Genomic DNA, 21,542 nt, shown 5'->3' with positions numbered 1-21,542 from the left:
GCGATTTCAGATCAATTGCTCCAGCCACTGAGGAGAAACGCTGTTTCAGACAGACAGACAGACAGACACTCACTCAGACAGACAGACAGACACTCACTCAGACATTCGCAAAATTATAGTATAGATAACTCTTTAACCATAGGTCGGAAAATCAAAATGTATTTTCCCCAGGATTCCTTGGGTCATGACACATGTCCCCACATAGGCCACACCCATTTGCATCAGGACAGATTTTCCGCCATTTTAAATTTTCTTCAAAACACACTTTTTGCTCCTTTTCGACATATTTCCTCCAAATCTCACCAAAATCGGTACACATGTTCTCTGGACCCATGCAATAAACATATTCAAGCGACAATTTTCATAGTCCATATTGTTCACCTGTAATATGCTTCCAAAGTTAGTGGGAGGGGCCTATTTATCAGAAAAGGCCAAAAATCACGAACAAAACATCCAGTCAAGACTAAATTCGAATCACATGTCAAGGGTTGTATGCTCAACGAATTCCCAGAAGCAGGGCGTGCCACAAATGCACAAAATGCAACCGTTTCATGCCAAAACATGATTTTTGGGGGAGCAATCCTCCCAAAATGAAAGTTTGCTTATTTTGCTGACGCAAACATATTTCTCACATAAGCATATACTATACACTGTATATGCTTATGTTTCTCCATTAGCATATATGCTTATGTTTCTCTGGCAGTGTGAAAGGACTGACAGATACAGATCTCCATATATGCCCATATCAGTTGGAACACTGCTGCAATTTAGCTGTGAGCGCCCGCGAAGCGGGCGCGATCTCTAGACGTGAGCGGCCCGAAGGGCCGCGAACTTCTAGTATTGTATAAATGTGTGATGCAGATTTTCATCGATTTCATAGAGTCATAGACACTGTCATCAGTCTATGTTGGATTCATGTTAATGTGTATTTTCAGACATTTAACCACTTAAATCATCGATATTTTGTAAACTTGACCTTTCACTACAGGTATGTACTTGGTCTGCTCTTTTTTTACCTCTACACTAAACCTATTTGCCAAAAATAGCCGATCTACAAGCTTGTAGATCAGCTATTTTTGGTTAAAGTTCACCTCGGAATTAGATTAATTTGCCACGATGTGTCTGCTGCAGTGGTGTGACATCACCCAACAGAGTAGTGTGTGAAACAACTGCTTCTGTACAGTGCATACACATTAATCCTTCCACTAAACCCTCTGGGGAAACCCCAGGCCTGTCACTGCAGTGGTTCCTGGTCTTACAGTAGAACTGTTGTGGTGGAAATGATACTTACTGTACAGTAGGTGCATGCTGGTGTTGCACACCGAACTCCTTAAACCTCCTTAAATGTACTGTACATACATTATTGACTGGAGTACCTCTAGGATCTATACTAGGCGGGAGGGCCCCTTCCTTTTTCCCTCTACACCATCACCGAAAATAGACGATTCTACCAGCTCACGATACGGTGCACTGTGAGCTTGTAGATCGCCTATTTCCGATGTTTTAACGAAATGTATCAAGCCGCTTCACCCCGACCATGAATTGCAGTTTGATGGAACTGTGTGTGTGTGTGTGTGTGTGTGTGTGTGTGTGTGTGTGTGTGTGTGTGTGTGTGTGTGTGTGTGTGTGTGTGTGTGTGTGTGTGTGTGTGTGTGTGTGTGTGTGTGTGTGTGTGTGTGTGTGTGTGTGCGCGCGCGCGTACGTGTGTGTGTGTGTGTGTGTGTGCGTGTGCGTGTGTGTGCGTGTGCAGGACTTCGGGGAGTACCAGGAGAGCTACTATTCGGTGCAGACCACTGAGGGTGAACAGATCTCTCAACTTATTGCTGGATACATCGACATCATCCTCAAGAAGGTGAGGGAGCCATTTCTTCTGGGAAGCCTTTCAATGGGAACCAATCAATATCCCTCCTGGGGGACATGTGGTGTCTGTAGCTGGAACCGCACTGCTTGGCTCTGGCAGTGAAATGAAGCGCAGTGCTGGGCGGTCGATTTGCACTGGCATTCTTTTGGAAGGGTTATCTGGTGGATCTATATGTATGGATTTTACTTATTTTGAGACTTAAATATGAGAACGGGGCGCCTGGTTCTCAACGTCGTGTCTGCGGACCACCAGGGGTCCAATTAGACCTGTGAGGGTCGGGTGCAGACCTGTGAGGGGTCTTTTAGTTCCATTCTACGCTCCGAGTTACAAACCTGTGACCTTAGGAACGCAGGCATAAGCGCATACAGGGGTGAGCTTGTAGATCTGCTATCGTGAAGATTTGTGCAAGTCATTGAATATTTCAAATCCTTCTAAGGTTTTTTGAAAAGACTTAGTTTCTATGTCAGTGGTGCTCAAAAATGTTCATGTGAAGGACCCCCAAAATTACATGTATTTGGCCACAGACCCCCCCCCATTTCATTTTTTTGGGTGGGTTCCCAGCATAACTGTCCATTTGGTTCCATTTGTAAACTCTTGAGTCTCTGGACCTCTCACGTTGAGAACCAGTGATGTCCTTAATGGTTATTGGTTCAGCGTGTTATTGGCATACCAACCAGTAAAGGTATTTGAGGGCGTGCGGGCGGGGAGTTGTGGGGTCCCAAAGTAAAAGTATTTGTGCCGCGGGGGCCAATCGCAGTCCTGTTACTCCACCGGGAGCTGTGCTAAATTCCTCCGCTGCAGCGGCGGCCCTTCAAACTATTCTGAGCAAATGTTTAACCACTTAAACCCTCAATACTTGGTAAACGTGACCTTTGGCTTTGTGCCAGGGCTGTGCTTTCACCCCTTACCCCTCTGCAACAGATCTCCTCACTGAAAATAGCAGATCTACAAGCGCCCAACGCAACTTTATTCTGGGGTTTAAGTGGTTACTGCAGTGTGTCTCAACCTGAGGTCCGGCCCCCCCTTGGGAGAAGCGGCACCAAAGATCACAGGGGGTGAGGCTGTGGTCGGTCTGCAGTAGTGTAAAGTAACTAAGTAGATTTAATAGTAATGTACTTAAAGGATTACTTCACCACTTTTCAACCTATCTTCATATAATACGTCCTCACTAATGTTCATAATAAAATTGCCAAAAAAAAAGATCTACTCGGTCCAAGTCTCTTAGGAGAGCTGTGGGAAGTTCAGAAATCCATAGTCTTGTGACATCATCAATGGGGAATCCAAGCTAATAGAAAATGCAGGCTTTCTATTCCTGAAAAGTTGCAATGTTAAAGTGGAAGCTGGAAACTTGAGTATTTTCAGACATTTCGGCCATTTGAAAATAGCCGATATACAAGCTCACAATGTGTTGCGATTGTGAACATCAAAAAAGTTCATTTTGTGTACTTTTACTCGAATACATTTTGAAATCCAGACTTTTACTGTGTGGCGGGTGTGAATGTCAGCCCCTGTGGGGGGTATTTATATGCAAATATTGTGGCCAATGGCATTGTAATACTAAACAATAGAATCCAATGGTGGTGTTTAGGTGGTAGGGGGAGCTAAAATAAAATGATTTAAACCTTTTTTTGGATAAAATACAAACGTTGTAATATTACAACCGTGGGCCTTAGAGGGTTAATAGAGTAATTGTACTTTGCAGTATTTATACTTAGAGAAATATATATACATATACTTTTCCCACCACTGTCAGTCTGTTTGCAGGTGTTTTGTTTGTTGCACAACATCATAACTTTAGCATTTGGGGTCATTACATTTTCAAAAGTATTCTGCATATTTCAAGATTATCGAAAAAGTTTCAAATGGAGGAAATGGCACATCTACAAGCCCGCAATGGACGCAGCATGCCGTGAGCTTGTAGATTGGTCTGTTTTCACTATTCGTCATACCAGAAGTGTATAAAAGTGGTTAACATGTTTGAAAACAAAACAAAACCAAACATGCATGTTCCCTCTCTCCTGTCCTGCAGAAGCAAAGCAAGGACCGCTTTGGTCTGGAAGGTGATGAGGAATCCACCATGCTGGAGGAATCCGTCTCCCCTAAGAAGTAGGTGAACAAAAACACCCTTCCAGGTTTTCAGACATACCCTAATACAGGGGTCTTCAACGTTTTCATGCCAAGGACCCCTTAGTTGAGAGAGAGATGAAGCAGGGACCCCCAGATTCCATATAGTTTCATCGTTTGACAGCACAATCATCAGTGTATTTTGGATTCATGTCAATTTGTGTTATCAGATATGTAACCACTTGAACCGTCAATACTTGACCTTTCACTCTGTACTTAGTCTGCTCTTTTTTCTCCTCTACAAAAAACCTCTTTGCCGAAAATAGCCGATCTACAAGCTCACAACGCCTGCTATTTTTGGCTAAAGTTCTCTGAATATGGACGTTAGGGTTCAAGTGGTTAAAATAAAAAAGGAGAAAAAAGCTTTCTATCACACAAAGATTTGGAGGACCCCCTGTAGTAACTCTGAGGACTCCCTGTTGAAGACCCCTGCCCTAATAAAAAAAAATTATCTGTATGTGCAAATAATAACTGGAGCGGCTTGGCACCGCTTGCGACATTCCCAACGTTCTTTGTAGCATTGCTGAGGCCAGAATGTGTTGAGAAATGAATAACCTTTTATTTAACCAGTAAAAATTACATCGGGGTCTCTTTTTTCTCCAGTAAGAACTGGCCAAGAAGCTGAACAAATATCTGTGTTCCTGAAGTTTATCACGCTGCCTTTTGTCCTTGCCCAGTAGATTTCCCCAGGTGTTGTTCGGCTGGGACAATGGAATAAGGTCACATTCGGTGCATAATATCATCGCTGTCGGGTGGAAACCTTGTATGTCCAAAACTCTTCCTTTTTTGTTATTTATAAATGGTGAAAATAGCGGATCTACAAGTTCACACCGCGTCACATTGCGACGCATTGTGAGCTTGTAGATCTGCTATTTTCACTACTTTAGTGCGGCACTCTTGTATGATGAAGTAGGCCAGGGCATTCATTTATGAAATAACATAAAAAGTTGAAATATTATGGAGATACAAGGTTTATGACTGACAGCATTGGGCATCTCTTTACTCTGTTTGCTGATCCTGCACCACTGCACCGGTGGTGCAAAGTAATTAAGTGCACTCAAGTACAGTATTTAAGTACAATGTTAGGTACTTTTACTTTACTTGAGTATTTACATTCTTTTTACTACTCCACTGCATTTCAGAGGAGAAGTAAGCCATTTGCCATGAGAGGGAGTGGGTTGTTGGCTGATTTACCACTGTTTCAGGGTTGTGCCACGAGCCGCAGGCAAGTGGCAAACAACCCTGAAAAAAAAAAAAAAAAAGAAACAAACAACAAAAAACCTTTGAAGGATTTAGAAGACACTTATAGAATTGGGTCAAAATATTCAAAGACTTGCACACATTTTCAAGATTTATGCTCATATATATGTTACAGCTTATATATCTGCTATTTTATAGTTAAAGCATAAAATATTGCGTAATAATGCGTGTCCGGTCTGAATGGGTTAAACCCTAATTATTGATCAATCAATTGATTTTGTTCCTGCTTGGATCAACGGAACCAACATACTGTAGTATACTTTAAGTTCAAGTTTATTGGTATCACTGTGAAATGGTTTGGGAACCACTGCTACCATACAGATACAGATTGGACAAAATAACATTTTATTCACACACAAAACTAACATAATAGAAGCTTTAAGTACAAGCGCCCTGCACTGCAGCAGATTACAGTTAATACATCTCCCTGGCCTTCATCTCCTGCCACAAACACTTCCTGAGCTGGTCTTGTTCCAGAGAGATAATAATTATTCGAGGAAATCTCGGAGCGCCGGACAAAGCGAGGGGCTGTATCAGAACATTTCCTGATTAGATGAGTATTAGTCCATTTATCTGGGCTGCTCGCCTGTTGCAGAACGGAAAGGAAGTTGTTTTTCTTTTCCCACTCTAGCCTCCATTGATATCGTTTCCCTCTTCTGACAGAAAGAGTATTTGCTGCAGTTAAGAAAGGAAAATAATCTTATCGAGGTAGTCGTGCAGCACTGGAGGCAAGTGGCTTGAATGCTGCCAACGCGTGATTTTACTCTGATTTCTTTACTCAGTGGCAATACTAGTCTACTATAGCAATACTCTATTAGGAGTAAAAGTCCTGAAAATGTACTTACACTACCAAAAGTTAAAGTAGTCATTTTGCAATATTATGTACAATTTTTGCAAGTTTTTCCAATTTTTTCTAAATCTTTTGAAAAATGGCGATCTACAAGCTCACAAACATGCAGTGTGCACTGGAAGGCCTTCTCTGAAACAAAGCTTTATTTCCTAGTAGTATACTGTAGAACAGAGGCGTGCTTTCTGTGTTGTATCAGAGGGCTTCTCTCTCTCTTTTTCTGCCCAAAATAACAGACCTGCAATTCTTTGGGCGTGTTATAGTATAAATCAGGCTTTAAGCCACTGTTATCGTCCATTTCTCGGCCAGGAGATCGTGCGTGCCTGTGCGTGTGTGTTAGGGGTTCCACCACAGAATATTCAACTATCAAAACCACTATTCGACACTGTCCATCGACTTTGAATATTGTCACTGTCCAGCAGAAACCTTGTATCTCCAAGTTTCAAATGTGTTGTTTTTTTTGTTTGTTTTTTTGTAAATTAAAGCCCTACTTCATCATACAAACTGTCGCACAAAAGTAGTGAAAATGGCAGATCTACAAGCACACAACGCTTCCTGATGCGAGGCGTTGTGTGATTGTAGATCGTCTATTTTCACTATTATAAATGTTTTTTAAAATAATAACAACAAATTTTAGGTTTTGGACATACACGGTCAACAACGATATTCACTTATTGCGACCGTAGGGAGCATTTAGTATCAAACCTGGCAGAAGCTTGACCGTCAGTGAGTAAGTGAGTGAGTGAGTGAGTAAGTAGGTAGGTAGGTAGGTAGGTAACGCCTCAATGTCTATAGCTGCCCTGTTGTGACGTCACATTGTTGACCCATATTTGGCAATGCCCATATATGGACGCCCCATATATGGCCAAGACAGAATTCATTTACAAATGCCTCAATGTCTATAGCTGACCTGCCCATATTATATGGAGATCCCTGATGTCATCAATATTAAGCCCATAGCTTGGAATGCCCTTAAGGGCGAGGTCGTTTTTCATCTCCAGGGAGTCTTACTGGTATCTTCTCTAAATGAATGAATGAATGAATGAACTGTGTGCCTCCAGGTCGACCATCCTGCAGCAGCAGTTTAACCGGGTGGGACGTGTGGAGCACGGCTCCGTGGCGCTGCCGGGCGTCATCCGCTCCGGGTCCATCGGCACCGACTCGCTCAGCGTGGGCACCATGCCCGCTCCCCAGCAGCAGATCACCATGGGACAGATGCACCGCGGACACATGCCCCCGCTGGTCAGTACAGGGCACTGCCTCTCAAATCCTTTTTGGTGTCAGGGACCCCCGAATTGATATGTATTTGGCCCGCGGACCCCCCATCTGAAATTGTTGTGTGCCAGCTGGGACCCCCAGAAGAGATTGTTGAAAATAATTCACGATTGTTAAAAATGTTCCAATACTTCAAAGATTTCTAAAAAAAAAAAAAAAAAAAAAAAGAAAAAAGTGCAGCAAAAGTGATGCGCTGTTTTAGATCTGCTATTTTTGAATCGCCAACGTATAAATGGATGAAGCGGTTGAAAACATTTTGAGATTGGGGGTCCGTGGCCTAATAAATATCTGTTTGGGGTTCCTTAAAAGCGATCAAGCATGGGATCAATACCATTTTAAAATGTTGAGAACCTCTGAGCTAGTAGCCTGGGATCAAGCATTTCTGATCCTGTCAGAGCGGAAATAACTTTACGTCATCACGTCACCAGAACTACCGGCGCCGTGAATCCGCAAAATGATTGCCCTAGTTGAAAACTTGTTCAGTTTGGTATAATCATTTAGTTTTTTGGCTATAATAATCATTAGATTATCTAGTGGATTTTGTATTCTAACTTGTAGCACGATGAGCGAGACTAAACTAATTGATTCGCATTATGTGGGGAACAAAAACGATTTGACACCAACCGGAACCTATACCGAAACATGATTATTTTGTATTTATTTTTCTAAACCGGATAACACGGCTAGTTTTAGAATGAATACCTCTGCGGTGGAAAGTCTGTTGATGCGAGGTTACTGAGCTAGAGGTCCATAATCATGTGTTTGGTAAGACGGCGGTACACCAGGTGATTAGACTAATTAGTTCCCTCTCCTCTCGAGGTGTCCTAATTAGTGTATAATCACCTGCTGGAAGGTTTTGTTTAGGAAGAACACCTGCAGCCACACCAGCCTGGAGCGGATGTGGGGGTCTCTGGTATAGCAGAAATAACAGTGTGTACTGTACATGAGTGCTTCTCAACCTTTTGTGGATTAGGGCCCACTTGGAAATCTCTAACCCCAGTTTATCTGATTTTTATCTCTGGGACGCCGATCTATTGATTTATTGATTGAATATTTTATTAGACAAAAATGAAGAACAGTACAGTCAAACAAGAAATGTAGTACAGCACAAGTACAGTCAAACAGAACTGCCTAAACGGAACACCCCAAAAAAGCCCTTGCGGTCTTGTTTCCATTGGGGGTCCTTGGTATTCAATTAATCGACATATAAAATAGCAACAAAAATCGTTCAAATATCATCACAAGTATAAAACACTATATCGTCGTTGTCGGGTGGAAACCTCGTATCTCCAAGTTTAAAATGTGTACCGGTATGTTCTTTCGCAAAGTAAAGCCCTGCTTCATCATACAAGGCCGTCGCACAAAAGTAGTGAAAACAGCAGATCTACAAGCACACAACGCCTTGCGGTGCGAGGCGTTGTGTGCTTGTAGATCGGCTGTTTTCACTAGATTAAATCATTTTTAAAATGATAAATGCAAAACGAACGGTTTTGGACATACAAGGTTTTCACCCGACAACGACGATATGTACAGAGTAGGGGGGGAAGTGGGGGTTGGGGTAAGGTAAGAGGGGCGTCTATGCTGATGTTGGTTCCTAAGTATCAATCATGTGTTGTGTGCAGAGTTCGGCCCAGCAGGCTCTGATGGGAACCATCAACACCAGTATGCAGGCTGTCCAGCAAGCTCAGGTTGACCTGGACGAGGTGGATACCCTGCCACCACTGGGACAGGATATGGTATATAACACACACACACACACACACACACACGCACACGCACACGCACACAATCTTACAACTGTCATAACTTTAGTACAAATGCATAGCCACACAAATACTCATATAAACACGCTAGTATTTTGTGTGTGTGTGTGTGTGTGTGTGTGTGTGCGTGTGCGCGTGTGTGTGTGGTTGCCTAGGCATCCAAGGTATGGATCCAGAACAAGGTGGATGAGTCCAAACACGAGATCCACTCGCAGGTGGACGCCATCACCGCGGGAACCGCCTCCGTCGTCAACCTCACTGCCGGTCAGTGGCTTCATCCATCCCCCTATCCACCCACACACCCACCCACACATCCATCCACTAATCCACTCTTAAATCTCTACCATATCGGTGGTAGAAACCTTGTATGTCCAAAACCGTTCCTTTTTTATCATTACTTTAAAGGTACGATAAGTGATTTCATTTTAGTTTCAGTTTTCATGTAGGTGACAGGCGGGGGCCTTCCTCCAATCATGATCAAGTGGGGGCGGGCCTTGTTGCGCATAAGGCCCCCCACGACCATGATTGGAGGGAAACCTGTCTCCTCCACTTTTTTCTCCTCACAGGGGATAAGGCTGATGTCCTAATATGGACCAAACACTCTATAGTAACTAGTACTATCAGAACTTAACACTCTATAGTAACTAGTACTATCAGAACATAACACTCTATAGTAACTAGTACTATCAGAACATAGGCCCACTTTGTTATTATTTGAATTAAATGAAATCACTTGTCCTACCTTTAAAAACATTTAAATGTGTTAAAATAGCTATTTTCAATACTCTTGTATGATGAAGTTATTAGGGCGTTAATTTACTAAAAAGTTAAACTATTGACAAACAAGGTTTCTTCTTGATAGCAACGTTATATTTTAGTATAGATCTGCTCCAAGTAAAGACCAACACTAACCCAGGAAAGGTGTGCCCAGCCTTGATTTGTGCACGTCTCAGGTGTATCAGATGATGAATGCCACCTGTTTGTAAATTAATTGTGCGTTAATGTGTGCGTCATTGGCATTGCCCCACGGCGCCCACGCCCCATTTAACACCATAAAAAGCCAACTGGATGACTATCCAATGTGAAACCAACTTCACCGCAGTTAAAGCACTCAGTAGTACAGATGTGTCGCCTGTCAACTGGAAAAAATTATAATAATCGGTTTGAATTTGCCTCATGTCTATAAGCCCAGTTATGCATCCTCATTGCAAAAACATGCAATAGATTGTTTAACAGTCTCAACGGTCTAATCTTTTTTTATTATAATGTTTTTAATTTTTTGGGCACGTAAACATTTAGTTTTAGGTTTGGCACAATTGAATGGATTTGACATGAAGAACAAGGCATTCTAAGTGGCGTCATGCATGTTTTCTGACACATGTCTCACAGCAGACGTGAGTGTGTATACCTAACGATCATATCGTCGCTGTCATGCATAAAACTTGTATATTCACATTTAAATATAATATTTAGTTAAACATATTTTGTAGATAACGTCCTAATACATCATAGAAGTGCATCGCACAAAAGTAGTGAAAATAGCAACTCTGCAAGTTCACAACGCGATGCATCACGAGAGCTTGTTGGTCGGCTATTTTCAAGATTTTATTTAAAAATGTATACAATAATAAAAAAGGAACCGTTTGGGACATTCAAGGTTTCCACCCGACAGCGAGGATATTCAGCTGAGAAGAAGAATGATGAATGAATCAGACTCATGGAAACGCTCACACAAGCCTTTTATGATTGTAAACACGTTGTCCCCTTGACTGTGTGAAATCTGACCCCCCATTACTTGCACCCTGCTCACATGTGCCTCAGCCGAGGGCCTGGAACTCCTGCAGATGTGCCATGTCAAAACCTCAGCATTTCCTGTACTTTTCCTGCATTTGTTCCTGGAGATACTTGTTTTCCAAGGTTCTTTTCAATTCAATTCAATTCAAAGGAGCTTTATTGGCTTGAGAAAACATACGTTTACATTGCCAAAGCAAGTATCACAAATACAATAAAAACTGTTGAAAATGGGGAACATATATACAGTTGGAGGGGGTACAGCATTGTGTAAACAGCTATGTCGCATTGTGACATTTTATATATAGGGTACAAATAGCAGCGTTATTTTCCTCAAAATGCATTTAAAGGTATCAGCTCTTTTCACTGTTTAGCCTTGCTCATTCTTCTCTTTTGTTACTGAAAACAAAATGCACTTTTTGACACTTCTTTTCATTGGAAAGAAGAATCTGAACAGCATTACAACACCTTTTATTTAGGCCTAGAATTATTGAATGCTTTAACCAGTGAAAAATAGCAGATATACAAGCTCACAGCGCGGCACCGAGTGCAGCGCTGCGAGCTTGTAGATCTGCTATTTTTGGAAAAAGTTGTGAAAATGTGTGAAACTCAAATTTTGCTTCTGGGGGGGCCCTAGAACTAGATATTTTGAGATGGGGGTCCGTGGCCAAATAAATATCATTTTGGGGGTCCTTCACATGAAAAGGTTTGAGAACCACTGACATAGTAGTCTCTCAAGAACAAACTAACTGAGCTCCAGTTAAGTGAAAAGGACCTTTTCTTTGACGATAGCTGGCCAGATTGCTGACGTAGAAACAAAGGGTTTTTCAAAAAACCTTAGGATTCAAAAGACACTTATAGAATCAGGTCAAAATTCTAATTTTCACGATTTTTCAATAGTTAAAGCATAACATAATGATACACAATAATGTGTACCCGTTTTGAATGGGTTAAAAATGTCCTCCTTTCTCACTGTCAATGTTCTAACAATTTACTGACAATCCGCCGTCTTGCCGATGGCATGATGAAGTTCTCAAGTGGCACATCTGTATTTAGCACAGCATCCAGTAAGTTCCATAGTCTTTTTGGCATCTACCGTATGTGACATTTGCATGTCATACGACTTCGGAGAAACGTTTTATGAAGCCTACGCCATAAGCCTCAACCCCAAGTTTTACAAGCATTTCTCAATGCTGCAATTTCCCTGCATTACTTAAACTAAATCCCACCAATTACCGCTATCTCTGGGTGGGCTTTGCTATTGATCTGTTCCTCATTAATGGCATCTGTCTTAAGCTTAAAGGAAGCCTTCGCCCCAAAATGACATGCATTTTTCTATCGATTACTAATTGCATGGTGAGTGAATTAGCGAGGTTTTATTTTGGTTCGCATTCCTTTACAATGAACGAAGAATCCGAAAAACAGAGATGAATTTAAATGAATAGAACAGCTAAACTATTAGGTACAGTACCCGTGTATGTACTGTACCTAATGTCAATAGTTTATTTTAAAATGGGATTTAAATCAAGTCATTCTGTCTGTACTCTATATTGGATATCCGTATACATTGAATACTTGCTTAATACTCACAGTATCAATCAAAGTATTTATTTTTTAAGTCAGGGGTCTTCAACAGGTGGTCCAGGACCCCTAGGGTGTCCTCAGAGTTACTACAGAGGGGCCTCCAAATCTTTGTGATTCTTTTTTTATATTAACCACTTGAACCCTAGTGTCCTTATTCTGAGAACTTTGCCAAAAATAGCAGATCTACAAGCTCACGCCTTGCGCTGCGAGGCGTTGTGAGCTTATAGATCAGCTATTTTTGGCCAAGAGGTTTGGTGTAGAGGGAAAAAAAGTACAGAGTGAAAGGTCAAGTTTATTAAGTAGGCCTATTGACGGTTCAAGTGGTTAAATATCTGGAAACACAAATTGACATGAATCCAAAATACACAGATAATTGTGCTGTCAAACGATTAAACTATATGGAATCTATGAACAGGTTGTGGGGGTCCCTGCTTCATCTCTCTCTCAACTAAGGGGTCCTTGCCCTGAAAACGTTGAAGACCCCTGGTTTAAGTTGTTAAAACACTTCAGGAATAAACAGTCTCGTGCGTGTACATTTGAACCCAGCTTGGGCTAAAAGCAATACGTCATTTTGTGGGTTAAAAGTGTTCCTTTAATGGCAGTTCTCTCCACTGTGGGCTAACAGGGCATTGGTCATAGCTGGCACCTCCTGGTTCTGAGCCAGACTGAACCATGCCAAGTCAAAATGACTCTCCAGACGTCTACTGCTTGGCCCTGAAGCCTTTCTCCTTCATGTGGCACATTGAGACACTTTGCTCATTAATCACCTTTAAGTTAACTGATGTGTGGTTTCAGTGGGGGGTTTGTTACTGGCAGCAGTGCTAAATCTTTCACTGTTTCAACTAGTTTCATAGTAGCGTCGCTGTCAGGTGGAAACCTTGTATGTCCAAAACCATTACTTTTCATGAAATGGAAAAATAAGTGTTCCAGTGGATCAAATGTCATTATTTAGTCACAAGCTTTTAACACATACATTCACCCATAATTAAAAAAAATATTAAAAAAATGCACGCCCATTCACAGATCATGCACCGTTCACAGCTTTCAAACAAAAAAATGTGCTTGGAAATCCGTTCAGGCATTCATGAGATAGCAGCCATTATGTTTTCTTCGTATGTAAACAAACATGGATGCCATGTTTGAAAGATGGGGTTGGTATGGGGGTCATCGCGATCATGCCTAGTAGATAGAAGGAAGTCCAAAAACGTCCCAAAACATGGGAAACTCAGGCATGGCAGCATCAGACAACGGGAATAACTCGGGGAAACTTGTGAGGGGCAGAGTATATTTGTTAATACATTTCATTTTTTAAATATTTAATATAATACCAACATTAAATATATCTGTATTAAAAAAAAAAGAAAAGATTTTTTTTTTTTTTTAACTAACATACTAAACTAACTAATTAACCTAATTAGTTTGCATGTTAGTTAAAAAATATATGTTTTTTTTTCTTTCAGATTGACTTTCAGTTTGACAGATTGACACAATCTTGCAATTTTCTTTCCTAATTCTTAAAAGATGGGTACATTTGTTGCGCACCCCCTTATTTCCCCTCTTGGTGCAATCACCAGGCGACCCCATAGACACGGACTACACGGCGGTGGGCTGTGCCATCACAACCATCTCCTCCAACCTGACGGAGATGTCCAAGGGCGTGAAGATGCTGGCCGCGCTCACTGAGGACGAGGTGGGCGGTGGCACCGACCTGATGAGGGCCGCCAAGACGCTGGCCGGCGCCGTCTCTGACCTGCTGAAGGCCGTGGAGCCTGCCTCCGGAGAGGTGAGCACGGAAACCTGGGCCTCTAAGCATAACGTCACTGTCAGAAATAGGGGTGTAATGATATAGTAACTGAATCGAAAAATCGATTTTAATTTGCAATGATCTACTATATCGTTTGCAAAAGCAAAATATCGTACCGTTCGAATTGTTTTGCAATGCAAATAATTGATTGTATGCAAACTAAGTATTTCTGCCTTGTATTTGGCAATTTTAAGAGGGAAAATGAAAAAGAGGGGTTTAATTACCTTTCCATTCCATATAGCTACTCTTGGTCTATCGATAAATGTGTGTAATCTCTGTGTTCATGTCAAGGTGGGTTTGTCCATATGTGTTGAAATATAATGTCCATGTATTTGCTAGATAATCACAGCGTTTACTTCCATAATAATAGATTTTTTACACGTTTTACACATATGTCATTTTTTTGCTAAATAGTTACTACTGTATATCGATTTTAAATCATTGAATCGAATCGTATCGTATCGCCACGAATTAACCAATATCGTTCATGTATCGTTAACCATGTATCGTGATGCGTATCGTATCGCTGTTAAAATGTATTGTTACACCCTTAGTCAGAAAGAAACCTCGTATCTCGTAGTTTCAAATCTTTTTTTGTGTTTGTTTTTTAAATTAAAGGCCTACTTCCTCATACAAGAGTGTTTCGCACGAAAGTAGTGAAAATAGCCAATCTGCAAGCACACAACGCCTCGCGTGCTTGTAGATCGGCTATTTTCATTATTTTAAAATAATAACAAAAAAGGAAGGTTTTGGACATACAAGGTTTCCACCCGACAACAACGATACACTGAACTTGTGTTTTACTGAACCGTAAAAGATAAACTGAACTAAACATAAACTGAACCGAGGGCTGTCACTATTACACATTTAAATTGACGATTAAACTGTCACACAAATAATTGAGATTAACAATTTAATAGTTTTTGGCACTGAGCATTGGAACACGTTAATTAATAAAATTCAGCTTGGTATTCAGGCTTCATAATCACAAATGACACAGGACAAATACTTAACATAAAGAAATTGAATACTTTTATACTTAAATAATTATAATGAAATATCGGAAATCGTAACCCATTGTAAGCTTGTTGCTCTGCTATTTCTGCTATTTTTGGAAAATGTGTGAAAAAATGTTCAACATGGAAACGATTATGCAAAATAATTATGATTTATATCTCAAATAATTGCGATTAGGCGATTATGTAATAATCGTGACAGGCCTACTCTACCTCTCCTCCGGAGAGGTGAGCATCAACATGGCTCTGAACATAAACTGAACTGGGTTTGAGTGCGGGTTAGGGTTGGCAATGCTATCACTCTCTGTTCTTACCCTTTATTAAATATAATAATAGATTTTGTGGGGAAGAAGAAAATGGCTGATCTAAAAGCTTGTGGGAGAAATATGTAACAAAAATAGGCTAATGTGTTCACTTCCGGCAGAAATCGTGAAAATTTGCACCTAGGGGTATTTTTGTGCGCTGAATTCAAGAATTGACGGATCCAAGATAAATCCAAGACGGATAAAGATGGCTCTAATTCACTTAGTATACAGGGAAAAAAGACCCCCCCAAAAAATCTTATTTAAGTAGCATGTGAGGGTTCTATCTAGGGTTTTTTCATGATTCTGAATCCATTGCAAGCATTTGTTTTGCACGAAAAACATTCCTTGGGCTAGAAATGGACCCTACAAAACTGTGAAAAGTGACAACTCATCACTAAACCACACTAAACCATTGTTTTATGGGGTCCATTTTTAGCCCAAGGAATGTTTTTCGTGCAAAACAAATGCTTGCAATGGATTCAGAACCATGAAAAACCCCTAGTTAGACCCCTCAGATCCTTAAAGAAGATTTTTCCCCTATATAGTAAGTGAATTAGAGCCATCTTTAATTCTCATTTCACGACCAGATCCTATGGGAAAAGTGCTTGGATCCAGCAATTTTTGAATTCAGCGCACAAAAATACCCCTAGGTGCAAATTTCCACGCTTTCTGCCAGAAGTGAACATCTTTTTCACATATTTCTCCCACTACATGGCAATGCGGTGTGAGCTGTATGTGGAAATGGATATGCATTTGGAACAAGTGGCTGCAGATTAATGAAGATGATGATATGTACTACGGTCTTCCTGTCCATCATTTATGGCCCTTTATTTTGCTCCATAAAGACCTGCTCTTCTTTTTCCGCACACAGCAGCCTTTTTCTTTTCTTTTCCGGCTGTCTAAATTGACAAGAACAATCTATCAAGTAAATGAGGTTTGCCAACCAGTGAATGTAGGGGGAGTTTCCAGACCTGCCCGTGGCAGAACCATCCTGGCCTTTACGAAGCCTCCGTAAACAACACATTCAGTCTCCTAGTCCGACTCCTCCTAACCCTTCAAAGTCCTCCTAATTACATTAATTTCCTCTGTTGTTTGCCAGTTTGAATTCTCGCTGTTGTCTCTTTTTCACAGCGTGTCTGAACAAAGTCTGGGCCTGAACGTGACTGACGGGTGGCCCTGCTTTAGTTTGCTTTTGTGTCTTTACAGCGTCAGAGCGAATGCTAAAATAATAACTAGTAACTCTTGTGTTGTGATTTATTTATATCTTTCTTATCGTCGTTGTCAGATGAAAACCTTGTATGTCCAAAACCGTTCATTTAGCATTTTACATTTTAAAAATGATTTAAACTAGTGAAAACAGCCGATCTACAAGCTTGTAGATCTGCTGTTGATCTGCTGTTTTCACTACTTCTGTGCGACGGCCTTGTACGATGAAGCAGGGCTTTACTTGCGAAAGAACATACAAATTTGAAACTTGGAGTTACGAGGTTTCTACCCGACAACGACGTTATATATGAATAATGGAGTCTGAACATCTCCCTGCATTGTTGGACTAATATATAGCCGCCACAGGCTGTCCAATTCTGCTCAGTAGGGGAGATGAATTAATCGTGCAGAGGTTGATGTATAAAGCCTAATCTATACGAAAGAAAAGTCTACAAATGTTCTAATATGGTTGGAGTGAAAAGAATATAGATATCATTTAACTACACTGTAGCAGGTATAATAGTGTGAATAACGTGTTCCTCCACATGCATTGCGTCCTCCTGGGCACGGGACTAGACCAGTGGTTCTCAAGCTTTTCTGGATGAGGGCCCACTTGGAAAGTGTTCACGGCCCACCCACTGACCATTTAGCATGGCTGCCGTGTTGAGTGGTGGGATGTACAACGTTAAGCTTCTTTTGCAATTTGTTTTTGCAAGGTTTAGGAAAAAAAAGACCATGAAAAATCATAATTAAAGTATTTTGATAAATTGTTTGGGGGGCCCATTTGCAATATCCTCACGGCCCACCAGTTTGCCCTGGCCCGCAGGTTGAGAACCACTAGACTAGACTACACAGAGTCTACAAAAGAACTGTCCAAACTTTAAGTTCTTACTATTATGTTCTCTCAGTTGCCCTGTTGTGTATTACAGTATGTATTGTAAGAGTTCTGTTGTGTATTACAGTATGTACTGTAAGAGTTCCTCCTGTAGTGGTGGTTCATAAAATACACGTACAGTAGTTGCTCATAAGGTGACATTGAGAGGAGTTAACAATAACTCAACACTGTGTTTTGCTATTGTGTCAAAATGGGACAAATGGGGCCATTTTGTTGCGCTGTCTTTGTAGCTTTCCGTTGCCTTCGATGGTGGAAGTATTGCAAACGGGGGGATACATACTGTAACTTGTACTTGTTTCTGCATGATGCAGGATGCAGCTTTTGGTTTGTACTGTTGCTGCTAGTTTTTACATTGTTCTTCAATGTTAATATTTAGTTTATCGGGTTGTTACTCCTAGCTGTAACGTTCGATACTTGTGTTCGTGCTTGAATTCTGGCGGCTGAATTTCCCCTGCGGGTCAATAAAGATCTGTGTGGTCCAATTATTTTCAGACAGTAAATTGACTGAAAAGGACGTAGCTACTGTACATTCTGCACCAGGGAGTGAAGCCCAGTTTTTGCTACTATACTGTACGTCGCACGGCGGTGTTGCGCACCAAGAATAGTAGATCTACAAGCTCACGACGCGTTGTGAGCTTGCAGGTCTTCTATTGTTCTTGTGGGACACTGCAGTGCGTTGAACTCCAATTTGGGCTGAAGCCCTCTATCACACATAGTATATTCATAGGCCCCGTTGCTAGAACTGCACCCCCTCAAGCTAAAACGGTCGTATAAAATATGCAAATGCTAGTATGCTAAGTTCTGTGTAACAATATATTACCCCATTTTCTCAGAGTTAACATTAGATTAAAGAAATATCTTTCCCTCAGGACGGCATTTACAACCCTATTCATGAGTTTTAAAACCCCAGTGGCGGGCTTAACAACCCTCTGAACGTTTCGGCTGCAGAGCGGTACCAGACAGCAGGTGTTTAGTGCAAAAAGATATGTGTAGGGGTTTTTGCTTTTGTAAAAATGCCAGTCACATTAATTCAGTTCAAACCGCAAGTCAATACACAAGATTATGCAAGTGCAAGTGAAAATCCATGTCTTTCAGAATCTGTATTGGTGCGATCAGGGGTGTCACACCAAATTCTGGGCCCTGGGTACAAGGATGTTAACCATGTTAACCATTGAAAAATAGCAGATATACAAGCTCACAGCGCGGCACCGAGTGCCGCGCTGCGAGCTTGTAGATCTGCTATTTTTTTTAAATTGTGAAAATGTGTGCAAGAAACCCATGTTTCCATGTCAGTGATGCTCAAACTTTTTCATGTGAAGGACCCCCAAAATGATATCAAAATATTTTGTTCCAGGGACCCCCCCCCCCCCCCCCCCCCCGGAAGCAAAATTTGAGTTACAAATGTTCACTTAAAAGAATACATATATTCAAAGATTTGCACACATTTTCCACGACTTTTCAAAAATAGCAGATCTACAAGCTTGCAGCGCGGCACTCGGTGCCGCGCTGTGAGCTTGTATATCTGCTATTTTTCAATAGCTAAAGTATAAAATAATGAAGGCCCCTCCAACACCTTGGGCCCTAGTAACTCAGTCCCACTTTCCTACCCCTTGTGACACCCCTGTGTGTGTGTGTGTGTGTGTGTGTGTGTGTGTGTGTGTGTGTGTGTGTGTGTGTGTGTGTGTGTGTGTGTGTGTGTGTGTGTGTGTGTGTGCGTGTGCGTGTGCGTGTGCGTGTGCGTGTGCCCTACAGCCCAGGCAGACGGTGCTGACGGCAGCAGGCAGCATCGGTCAGGCCAGCGGAGACCTCCTGCGACAGATCGGCGAGAACGAAGCAGACGAGAGGTTCCAGGTACGTTCATTTATCATCACTGCAGCACTTCACCTACGGTACAGTATTATACTGCACTGGTTCTCAACCTTTTCAAACTCAAAGACCCCCAGTTTGATATGCATTAGGCCTTCAACGTTTTCAGGCCAGGGACCCCTTATTTGAGAGAGAGAGATGAAGCAGGGACCCCCACAACCTTTTCATAGATTCCATATAGTTTCATTGTTTGACGGCACAATCATCAGTATATTCATGATTCATGTCAATTTGTGTTTTCAGATATTTAACCACTTGAGCCGTCATTACCTAATAAACTTGACCTTTTACTCTGACCTTAGTCTGCTCTTTTTCCCCTCTACACCAAACCTCTTTGTGGATAATAGCCGATCTACAAGCTCACACGCCTCGCAGTATGAGCTACAGTTCTCAGAATAAGGAAACTAGGGTTGAAGTTGTTAATATAAAAAGGATTGGAAGATTTTGAGGACCCCCTGTAGTAACTCTGAGGACCCCCTAGGGGTCCCGGACCCCCAGTTGAAGACCCCTGCATTAGGCCGTGGTAGATTTAAAAAAGAAAACACTGCAATTACTAACTAAGCTTATTTTTACCATTTATATTTCATCTCTATTTGATTTATTTATTTGTTTATTGAAATTCTGTGCTCTTTACCTATTACAAATGTCAAAGTACAAGCCCACCATTTCACCACGTTTAGTTATTTAACACATTGACGGGCCTTTGGTAGTAGCAGCTGAATTGCATCATTACAGGATGTCCTGCATTTAGTAGCTAGGGGATGAATCTACTTTAACAGGCCCAAAGCCTGTAGATGCTGTTTTATGATTTACTGTACATTTGGTGAGTTGAAAGTGTCAGATTTATTTAAAAGCTGCTCTGTGTGTGGCTCCTGTGTAGCCTTAAAGGAGTAGTTCACCCCCAAAATTGTGTGTGTGGCCTTAAAGGAGTAGTTCACCCCCAAAATGACTTTTTTTTCGATTGATTAGTCACACCATGGAGACTTGAGTTCAATAATATTTTTTTGTATTCGTTGCATTCCTAAGACAAAAGAAAATGATTATAGTAAATGTACCCCCATTGATTCTGGATGGGGAGTTGGGGACCCAAATAAGGCCCTGGATGGGGTCAGAATCAATGGGACATTTAGGGTCAAGTAAATTTACCCCCATTGATTCTCACACAAATGCATTTGGGTCCTCATCTAGGCCCATGCATTTGGGTCCCCATTCAGAATCAATGGGGGGTACATTTACTAAAATATTTTTTTTGTCTTAGTAATGCGACAAATACAAAAAAATAACAGTAAGACTCCCTAATCGGGAGATAAGCGACCGTCAGGTCGCAGTGTGATTTTAGGGCAAGATCTGTAGTAGCAGTGTCCAAAAAAGTGTTTGAAAAAATGGGCCTGATGGTGGCGCTTTATGGGACAGATCCATGTTGATGACATGTAGACATACTGTGTACCGATTGAACTCAAGTCTCCATGGTGTGACTAATCAATAGAAAAAAAGTCATTTTGGGGATGAACTACTCCTTTAATGGGATAATTCACCCCAAAAATTACTTTCCCTTTAATCGAGCTGCCGTTATGCTGTATCTCTTTGGCTACTAGTTGCACTGGATAACTTCTGATGAAAATAGCTGATTTACAAGCTCACAGTCACAACGCGTCGCATTGCGACACGTGAGCTTGTAGAAGGTCTATTTTTGGCTTGTTATGCCATCCCATGACAAATTATGAGGACACTGTGGGTCACACATGACATGAGCGTGCCGTTGATGCGTTTGAAGCTTGGAGTGGAACATTGTTAAACTTTGACTGGGTGTCAGTCTATAGCAGGGGTCTTCAACAGGGGGTCCGGAACCCCTAGGGGGTCCTCAAAGTTACTACAGGGGGTCCTTCAAATCTTCCAATCATTTTTATTTTAACAACATGAACCCTATTGTCCATATTCTGCAGAT

The 21,542-nt window shown here is 41.4% G+C and overlaps 1 protein-coding gene across 1 annotated transcript in view; it reads left to right on the top strand.

Annotated features, from left to right (window-relative positions):
• tln2a (talin 2a) overlaps nt 1–21,542 on the top strand; it is a 235,189-nt gene that overhangs the window by 124,043 nt on the left and 89,604 nt on the right. The window contains exons 12-18 of the mRNA XM_080730803.1: nt 1,751–1,852; nt 3,891–3,967; nt 7,154–7,334; nt 8,990–9,103; nt 9,286–9,394; nt 14,080–14,288; nt 19,484–19,582. Of these exons, the coding sequence (XP_080586929.1) occupies nt 1,751–1,852; nt 3,891–3,967; nt 7,154–7,334; nt 8,990–9,103; nt 9,286–9,394; nt 14,080–14,288; nt 19,484–19,582 (891 nt within the window). The remainder of the gene's footprint in view (nt 1–1,750; nt 1,853–3,890; nt 3,968–7,153; nt 7,335–8,989; nt 9,104–9,285; nt 9,395–14,079; nt 14,289–19,483; nt 19,583–21,542) is intronic.

Source organism: Nannobrachium achirus (genome assembly GCF_963921795.1).
Source record: "Nannobrachium achirus genome assembly, chromosome: 7".
Lineage (NCBI taxonomy): Eukaryota > Metazoa > Chordata > Actinopteri > Myctophiformes > Myctophidae > Nannobrachium > Nannobrachium achirus.
This window is presented reverse-complemented; position numbering and strand designations above follow the sequence as displayed.